Source organism: Nanorana parkeri, unplaced genomic scaffold, assembly GCF_000935625.1.
Source record: "Nanorana parkeri isolate BGI_ZX_2015 unplaced genomic scaffold, ASM93562v1 scaffold1280, whole genome shotgun sequence".
In the NCBI taxonomy this organism is placed as follows: Eukaryota; Metazoa; Chordata; class Amphibia; order Anura; family Dicroglossidae; genus Nanorana; species Nanorana parkeri.
Window position 1 is genome coordinate 127,396 of NW_017307548.1, and position 10,063 is coordinate 137,458.

The following is a 10,063-nucleotide window of genomic DNA, read 5'->3' on the forward strand; positions in this document are numbered from 1 at the left end:
CAGATGTGGGCCTCGGCCTCGCCTGTCATAGGATCCGACTCCCCTACACCGCGGATGGCAGACGCGATACCCCCTAGCCCCAGTCAGATAGTGGAACCAGTGATCCCTCTCTCTCTCCCACTCCTCAGCAACACTCGGAAGCCACACAGTCCCTCTCCAGCGGCGAAATCTCTCACATACTCTATCTCCCCACGAGGCAGGACATGGCCGCCATGGTCACAAAAATGGAGAGCGCGCTGAAACGGGATATTGCCAGCATCCATACCACGGTCTCCCAACTAGATGCAAAGGTCACTACCCTGACCGAAGATCAATCTCACCTGACCCGCAGGATCGACCACTTGGAATCCCGGCAGACTTCCTATGACCGTCAGCTATCTGCCATGCTCCTGGCCCATGATGACCTGGAAAACAGGTCCCGCCGGAACAATGTAAAGCTCCGAGGGCTCCCGGAAGCTACAACTGCGGCCGACCTCAGACCCACGGTGATTGCCATCCTTAATACGGTCCTGGACAAGGCCCCGAACTCCCCCATGGAAGTCGACAGAGTGCATCGGGTGGGAGGCCCCAGACCCGAAGGCGACGCGAGGCCCAGGGATATTCTCTGCCGCATCCACTTTTTCACCGAAAAGGAGGCCGTCCTACGTAAAGCCTGGCAGAAGGGCCCCATACCCTTTGATGGCGTAGACATAACCATCCTCCCAGATCTGTCTCGCCGCACTCTTCAAATGCGGAGGATGCTCCAACCCCTCCTCTCTGAGATCCGTCGAGCCGGTGGCCTGTACACCTGGGGCTACCCCTTCAGTCATTATGGACAAAAGACATCTAACATAAACCCACCTTTTCTCTCTTGGGGGCAATGGCATCCAATTCATCAATAAAAATGATGGCGGGGGCGTTCTTCTCCGCTTCCTCAAAGGCTTTGCGCAGGTTGCTCTCAGACTCACCAGCCAATTTGCTCATAATCTCAGGACCTAAGATGACCAAGTGAGAACCAAATTACCAAATATCAACTCATTCAGTGCATGGGGTAATTACATGCAAATCAGCAAAGCTGAATGAGACCACCACGGACAATATGACAAAATTGCTGTAAAAAAGTATTTCATTAAAGCTGAGCTCCAGGTGGAAATCTAATGGCACTTTCGGAAAGGTTCCGTCTTAAAGTGGCCATACACTTTACAACCATCGCAAGACCTTAGTCTTGCGAGGGTTGTAAAGTAATTTAAGAAACGTACGATCTATTGTGTTTTATAAGACTGGTGAATGCAATGGGAGGACTCTGTTTGTCCCACCCACAAACACCAAATAATTGAACCGATAGGTCAGGGGACTCCTGGTCTGTCCCACCCACAATAACCTAACACTAGGGATGCACAGATACCGATAATAGTTTTGCTATCAGTGCCGATGCCGAGTATTTGGGCGTGTAGTCGAACTCGCCCAAATGCTCCGATGCCTAGCCCGATACCTGAGCTTCCGGTATCAGGAAGACGGGCAGAAAGTCATTACACGCTGCCTGGCTTCCCGATTGGCCAGGAAGCCGGCTCCATGCTCCCTCGTCACTTGGTGATTGGCTCCAAGGCCAATCAGGAAGCCCGGGCAGCGGGTAATGACTTGCCGCCTAGCTTCCTGATTGGCCAGGTTCACGACCAATCAGAAAGCTAGACAGCGAGGTCATTACCCGCCTGTCTGATTGGCCAGAAAGCCGGCTCCATGCTTCGTCATTTGGAGACAAGGGAGCAAGGAGACTGCTTCCCTGCTAATTAGGAAGCCGGGTGGCTAGTCATTACACGCCGCCTGACTTCCTTAAATGTGACTTCTGGTATTGGTATTGGCGAGTACTGAAAAAAAAAATATCGCCACTCGATACCGAAAAACCGGCATTGGTGCATCCCCATCTAACACCTTTACTGATAGGCCAGAAGATTCCTAGTATGTCACTTGCTTGATAACTCCTCTGGGTGTCTGGCCAAAGCTGCGTTTTCTGTATCCAGGCAGAACACACTAAATAAAAAAGGTACTTTTCTCAAAAACTAATTTACTTGGGGACAAAAACCTATGGTACAAAATAAAAACTTTGGGGCAGTTCAGCTTTAACCAGCAACAGTCAGTATAAAATTTACAGATGAAATAAGAACCCAAGCACTGATGAGGAAAACATCTCATACCATTGATGAGGAAGAAAAAGGCGCCGGTTTCGTTCGCTACTGCTCGAGCAATCAGGGTCTTTCCAGTTCCGGGGGGTCCATACAACAGGATACCACGTGGCGGCTGTGATGTACAATAAAGAAATTATTACCGAAGGCAGATCATTGCGTGACACAAATACAAGCATTCTTCTTTGCTTGTAAGCACCAATACCTGCTCTATGCATGATACCCATCCACTTTAATAAATCTCTGCAATACATGTACATTGATCCATGCTTTTAAAAAAAAAAAAACGACATTGCAAGAGCACAAAACCTGCCAATAGTGTGTATCTGAGAATGTTTGAGTGTGTGTGTCTTGTCAGTGTTTGAGGGACCATTCACACTAGAGCAGTGCGTTAAAACAGTCCTGTGCAATGAACACACGGTACCATGCAATCTCATCTATAGTGTGTGGGTGTGCGTTTGGCCATTTATTTTTTTCTGTAAATTCTTTTATACATTTTCCAAACAATACAAACAGTAAATGTAGATACTCACACAATGAATACAGAAACAAACATTACAAGTACCAATCATCCCCAAAAAGCATGGGAACATATAATGAATGGATACCTCTCCCAAGAGAATAGTACAGAGATTTGCAGATTGTTATTATTAGACACTTCTAAAATGTGGTTTTGTTATTTTGATGTCACACGTTGGCTCAATTGATTGAGATCTGAGTGATCACATACCGCCGATCGCTCAGTACCGAATCATAACAGTGACAGTCGGTCACTGCTCCACACAGGGATTCCCCTCCCCCCGGGCAGTGCCTGCTGTCAATCAAGCAAGGTAGATCCAGACAATATTGTCGGGATCCGTCCCGACTGCAGCGCGGCTCTGTGCTGTTAGCATAATAGGCTGCTAAATGCTGCATTTTGGGGCACAGGAGGACATTAGTGTATGTCCTCATCTGACCCTGAGTACTATGGCAAAAAAAAAAAAAGCTGGGCCATAGTTCTTTTAAGATAGATACTGCAGACTCAAAGGGTTATATTGTGGAGATGCAACTTCTGCAGGGAAATGAAAGTAATCCGTCTCAACACAAGCAAGGACTTGCTAAATGTGTGGGGTGAAAAAGGTAAGAAAGGAGTTCAGCTTTAAATATATTACCTTCACACCAATGGCCTTAAAGAGTGCAGGGTGTCTCAGTGGGAGCTCCACCATCTCTTTGATTTGTGCCAGCTGTTTCCTGCAGCCTCCAATATCATCATATCCCACTTCATTGAGAGACTCCTCTTCATCCTGTTGGAGCAAGGGTTACCAGAATTACTACAGAGTATTAGAATCAGACTGCCAGAAAAGATCAAACAACTTTCACTCATGGAGTAATTGCAACAGCAAAATCAATTCTGAAACTACCTTATCTGGAAACAGTTTTGTAAATGGATTTTCTTATTTACGAAAACTTTATTGGTTTTTTTTGGTCTTATGCCAAAAAATGGAATCAATATTTTTTTTTTTACTGTAAGGAAGCCAAGTAGCAGTCGAATAGGAGTTTTGTTTTATTCCACCAACTCTTTCACTTTAATACCAATCAATTGTTTTGCTAGATATACAAGAATAGCAGTAGAGAGGGTCTCAATAGCCAATAAGGAAAGAGAAAGGCTTCACTGCCACTGGTGTGATTCAGCTATTCTCACCCGGGTTCCTTCAGAGGATGTCAGGGGTTCCATGAGCTATGGCTGACTGACCTATTTGATGATGCATGCATAACTCAGAGTCCAAAGCCACTTTGCAGAGAGACACCAATAATCTTTTTTTATGGTCTCTAAAGGTGGCACCACCATAGTAAAAAAAAAGCCTTCTTCCCACTGAGCATCAATGTCAAGGGCATCCATTTTTCACAATGACCCCTAGATGGATTTTAGAAGTGGTTCCCTTAGACTTAAAAATTATTTTTAGAGCTCTTCTGGGGTAAAAAGGTAGAGAAAGGATGCAGTGATTACTGATGATTGGCCAACAGAAGACTATAAATTAGGGGTGAAATTAGCACTTCTTGCTGCATGAGGCTTGGAGCAGGGCAGTCTTCCTACAGATACATGAATGAGAGAACCACAAAGGCAGGGAATTGTATATACTGTGGGGTGCGGACAGAAAACTACAGCTTACTATACACAGAGGGTTTGTCTGTACCCTGCATAGGAGCTACGAGTATAATTACTCCTGTAGATCATTGACAGCACATGTACCTGTCCTACCTTAGCAGCATGGAGCACCTATACCTTATACTTTGATTCAGCATCTTAGAAATACAAACATGTGCTAAGTGAGAATGCTTACCTCACGTTTAATGGGCTCTCCTTCACAGTGGATCACAGTATCTGGGGCGACTATACAGTACGGACTGGGATCAGTCTCCACTACCTTGAATTCCACTGCACGCATCCCACCACGAACCAGAAATATGTCACCTAACGAGCAAACAGACAGACAAACGTTCAGACTTGTCAAATGTACAATTAATTTACAACATATAAATAGTAAATCTCTAAACAAACTCAGAACATAGAATAAACCTATAGCAGGAAAACCAGTATAGAAGAGGAGCAGTACCAGTAGAGTCTAGCAGGATGTTGTATAACAGGAAATCTAAAGAGCCTGTACATACCAAAACTCCAGCTACAATACATTGTTCAATACAACGGGGAGAAGCCGAACACCCGGAGGTCTCATGTTTTTATCTGTATAGCTTTCTCAGGGGAATTCAGCAGCAGAGAATATTTGATAAGGCAAGCGGAGAAACTGTACACTAGCCTTCTATATACCCTTATTAGTCTTACTTCACATGATTCACATTGACAGGTTTATTTAATAAAAAAAAAAAAGAAAAACACGTAAAAAAGGTTTGGATTTAGTTCTCTTTTGGGTTACAAGAGTACATTTACCAATGTCCTCCTGTGACCCAAGCTCAGCATATAGCAGGCTACTGCCCACTATATGCTGACAGCGCAGAGCTGCACTGCAGCCAGGAAGGATCTTGACAATATTGTCGGGATCCACCCCACTACCTGACTGACAGATAGCTCTGCATCTCCCGCACCTACCCTGTCTGTCCGATTAGCACTGGAGGAACAGAGGGGAGGGAGGAATCCTTGCAGGAAGCGGTGACTATAAGTATAGTAAGAAGACCATGAACTGAGTAATCAGCAGTTCATGATCGCTCAGCTCTCGATCTATAGAGCTTCAGTGTCCCATGCTGGTTCTAAGTACTGGTAAGAGTATATTTTACTTCAGGGCTACCTTCGGGGTCATCGGGTGGGCACACTCCTTTGACTTTTCATTGATGAAGCCAGATTTGGTGGTAAAGATGCAGTGAAGTTACATTTCTTCCAACATTCACTGTAGACCCTCCTGGTGCATATGTTTTGTTCCAGTAATTTATTAGCTTGCAGTGAATGTTTGGTGAATGTCATTTATTGCTTGCTTTAAAAAAACCATTATAGTGTTTACAAACCCAGTATACAGCTCTCTGGATAGTGTCCATACCTTTTCGGATAGGCCTGTAGGCCTCAAGGAAGTAAGGCTTCAGATAGACCTCAAAGAGATTTCCTGTGATTCCTTCCACTGTGTCATCGATGGGTAGGACATGGATGCGCTTGCCGTACTTCACATCTGGGCATGGCTGAATGCTGACAGAGAAAACAAATGTAATTGAACATTAACTGACATTGTAACATATGAGTACAACACAAGATGTAAAAAAAAACAGACATTATCTTGACAAACCTATAATTACGGGGACTCAAATAACTCCACACATGTTAATCTCACACACATCTGGCAAACATAAAGGGGCTACAGACGATAACAGACTAGATATGTTAATGCAGCGAGGCAATTTTAATTACAGACATGTACCGGCCTTCCTGGAGGGCTCCTGTATTGGGGGAACGCAGGGCACAGCGCAGTCTTCACCTTATGTACATTGCCAAGTAGGGATGCACCGATAGCGATACCAGGCGGATAGTGCAGAGTGGCACCCCCCCATAGCAGGGTGCAGTAGTCACCAGGTGGGCACTGACAGCTCTCCCCGCGCATCTCCGGAATCTGGTAGTTTGTGACTTCAACCAGCTAGATCGCAGGGCCAGCAGACTGCGCAAACATCCAGAGCTCTCTGCCCGTGTTCCTCAAAACCCGGATGTGGCACACAGCCAACTAGATGCTAATTGGCTGGGAAGCCGGCTTTCCGGCCAATCAGCATGCAGCCATCCACACAGCATGGAGCCTGCATCCCAGGCCAATCAGGAAGCTAGGCAGCGGGTAATGACCCACCTCCCTGATTGGCTGGTATGCCAGCTTAGCGGCCAATCAGCATTGAGCAGGCCAAACGGCATAGAGCCGGCTTCCCAGGCAATCAAGAAGTCAGGCAGCGGGTAATGACTCACTGCCCAGCTTCCTGGAAGCCGACTCCATGCTACCGGAAGTACTGGTATCAGTATTCGGTATCGAGTACCGAAATATAAATATTGGTACTATTACTCGGTACCGAAAAAATGGTGCATGCCTATTGCCAAGCACAAACTGATCTTAGATACTGGATAATAACCATCATAGTTACATAGTATTTGAGGTTGAATAAAGACATTAGTCCATCAAGTCCAAATCAGCTATGACCTTTTAATTTGGTCTCAAGCGAGGATGACAGATCAGACAAGGGAATACAAGATCACTTTCTAATATGAATAAAAATTATTCTTTGCAGTGCTTCTAGTGGCAATATATAACTGCTGAATTTCAACCGATATTAATGAGAGAACATTCCTTTTACATGCAAGGCAGCCAACACACATTTCAATGTTAGGTTGAGTTTAAAGGGAAAATACATGATGGCTTCTCTAGCGATTATTAAAGCCTGCATGCCATTTTAAAGCTTTAAAAAGTAAAAGCTCTGCCAATGATTTAGCTTTATGGGGCTTCAGAGCCAAGCACCCCCAACTGAAATATCCCCGATCAGAGAAAATGCTTCTAATGGCCACTGAGGCTGTCTCTTTAAACTAGTGGCGGTCTACTTATGTGATATAGGGGGGTCTTAAGTACAGCCCCATAGATCACGAAAAACCCACACAAAATTTGGTGAAAGTAGCACAAGAGCCAGAGACGGCAGGCACGCCACAGGAGATGGGCCAGAGACGGCAGGCACGCCACAGGAGATGGGCCAGAGACGGCAGGCACGCCACAGGAGATGGGCCAGAGACGGCAGGCACGCCTCTAGTGGCTTGAGCTAGTACCAAAGCAGACCACTATCTGCAGGGGCCACATGTTGGGCCCCAGGGCTTTAAAACAGTAACATGGCAGATTGCAGGGTCTGGCAAAGCCAGGTCCCAGTAACAAAGAGAAACTAAATAAGACGGGAGTAGGTTCACTTACACTAATAATCCTTCCAAAGCTTACCTGATGACATCTCCAAGCCTGACACGTAAATTGTTACGGACAACCCTGTTCATCCGGATCTTCTCATCGGAACAAGTGTCATCAGACAGGACGATGCACACAGCTTCTCGCCTCTTCTTCCCTTTTAGGAGGACAGTGTCCCCACGGAACAGCTGCAGCTCATCCATCTTGCCCTGCAACAAAATTTAGGACGCATTTTTACTTTGAGTGAGGGAACCTACCCTTTATTCTTATGTTCCAGGATTCTGCTCAGAATGTTAGAGAAAAACTGTTCAACAAGGGAATTACATTCTAGGTGCATCAAAAAAGTTTCTTAAAAAAAAAAAAATCACAGCCTGAGTATAGAAGCATGTTCCCTGCCAGCATGCCACAGAGAAGGACCCTTGCTCTCTGTGTAAAAGCAGTGGTCCCTCTGCAGAGCTCCGACACGCCCCTTCTAAGTCAGACAAAGCTCACACTCCCTGCTAATTGGAGAGTTCTGACTCAGAAGTGCATCTGACCTCTGCAGTGGCAGACAACTGCTTCCAGGCAGACAGCAAGGGTGCTTCTCTGCAGCATTCTGGCAGGAGACGGGCTTCTTTACTCAGGCTGCTTTTTAAAGAAACACTTAATCTGTTTATCTGCAGATTTTCTATGGTCAGATGGAAAAAGAGCAACAGATTCCTCCGTCTACAATAAACTGTGTGGATGGAGGAATCTCCCACTGGGCCAACCTTTAGTATCTTGCTAGTCGGCCCAGATGGCTCTCAAAATACCCAAATAATGCCGGCATCCAATCAGATTGTTCAGCCTGCAGGGCCGACTAGCAAGACACTGAAGCTTGGCCCAGTGGGAGATTCCTCCATCCACACAGTTAAGCGTAGACGGAAGAATCTGTTGCACTTTCTCCATCTGGCCATAGTAAATCTGCAGATAATCTATAGGTATATGGCCACCTTAAGACTTTGGTCCAGCTTGGCCTGATGTAAGTATCCATATCTGATCTCCGGAGGGTCGCTGGGGATGCTGAAAATCACTGAAGTAGTTCACACTACATAATGCGATAGCTTATCTCTTCCAGCTGCAGCTCAAGCAGCTTCCCCTCTGCACACTGAACACAGGGAGTCGCTCGTTTGAACACCTTTTTTCTTGAATACAAGGCGCTCTTTGATTGGACGAGGTATAGATTGAGACATCATCTGCCCATCCTCTCCACCTGCTCCAATCACAGAAAACCTTGTATTCGCTAAATCACAAGCCTGTCTCTGAATGGGTGTGATGCTGAATGAGCGGCTCCCTGTGCTCAGTGTGCAGAGGACAAGCCACTGGAGAAGCAGAAAGATCATGGCTTTATGTAGCATTGACTAGTACAGCAATTTTCAGGACCCACAACGTCCCTCCATACATTGAGCAGGGGTGCTCCAATGTAAATTTGCGGGGAAAAAAAAAGTTCATTCCTGGAGTAGCACTTTAAACTGAAAGTTCAGTTGGGCTGTAGACAAAAATATATAAATAGGATGTTGGTCTCGCATGCAAAAAGTCACACTGTACACATCTCACTGCTGGGCACATCTCACTCATGGGCACCTTACAAACACAAGAGCAATCTGAAAGAACTCCAGGGTCAATTTTGATTCTCCCTTGCAGTGGGGCTACACACCAATCAAGTCGGCTTGTTCTTAAACTGATCCCTAGAGACTCTCTCCCCCTTCTCTGCAGTGAGGAGACTCTTGTGTCATCACATGCTATACAAGTGTATAGACGTGAGAACACTAAGGAACAGATCATCTGTGCAGCAGAGGAGGAGACACGCTTCAGTGACCAGTCGGCCAGGAAGTTCACGTTAGTATAACTTAGCACCTAGACAAAAATGAGCAGTGCAGGGGTAGCCCCACTGCAAGGGTTAATACACAATCTTCCCTGGAGTTCTTCTTTAAAGGGTCACCACACAAAGCCCAGCCCAGTGTTTAAATGGTCATCCACAGTCATTTATTGGATGACAGAAAAGCCTACACGTACCTGGGACAGAGAGACCACACTGTTATCTTCATTGATCGCCTCATCTACGATTAACCGATTGGGTCGGCTCTTCTGCTTCAGGATGGCAGTGGATAAATCTTCCGCTTTGGGGCTGTAAGGACACAAACAAGGAGACATTGTTAGAAGTCCCATATGACATCGTTTTCCAACGCACAACCATTCTGACCCCATGTACCCCTATCAAACCACAACATACAAAGACCACATGAAATGGTAAATGTCAATCGAATCACTTATAGGGGATTTCCAAAGGGCTCGTGTATAAACCTTGCACCCAGTGCAAAGCTTGGTGGATGCGGATCGCTTGGCATTACTGCCATTAGATGGTGCGGAGGAGCAAATGAATGAACGCAAGACAAAGCAACTATTCAACTTCAATGCTCTTTGCTTGCTAAATCCCCCTTGGTGTGTTTCATGGGATTCTCTCTGTTGCTACATGTTGCATCACACAGG

The 10,063-nt window shown here is 45.8% G+C and overlaps 1 protein-coding gene across 1 annotated transcript in view; it reads right to left on the minus strand.

The window, feature by feature from the left end:
* Nucleotides 1-9,730, minus strand: part of VCP (valosin containing protein) — a 22,878-nt gene extending 13,148 nt beyond the window's left edge. The window contains exons 1-7 of the mRNA XM_018569055.1: nt 9,590-9,730; nt 7,592-7,764; nt 5,687-5,829; nt 4,481-4,611; nt 3,311-3,442; nt 2,172-2,274; nt 841-974 (exon numbers count right to left, since the gene is read on the minus strand). Coding sequence (XP_018424557.1) covers nt 841-974; nt 2,172-2,274; nt 3,311-3,442; nt 4,481-4,611; nt 5,687-5,829; nt 7,592-7,764; nt 9,590-9,727 — 954 coding nt within the window. The 5' untranslated portion in view covers nt 9,728-9,730. The remainder of the gene's footprint in view (nt 1-840; nt 975-2,171; nt 2,275-3,310; nt 3,443-4,480; nt 4,612-5,686; nt 5,830-7,591; nt 7,765-9,589) is intronic.
* Nucleotides 9,731-10,063: the final 333 nt, after the last annotated feature.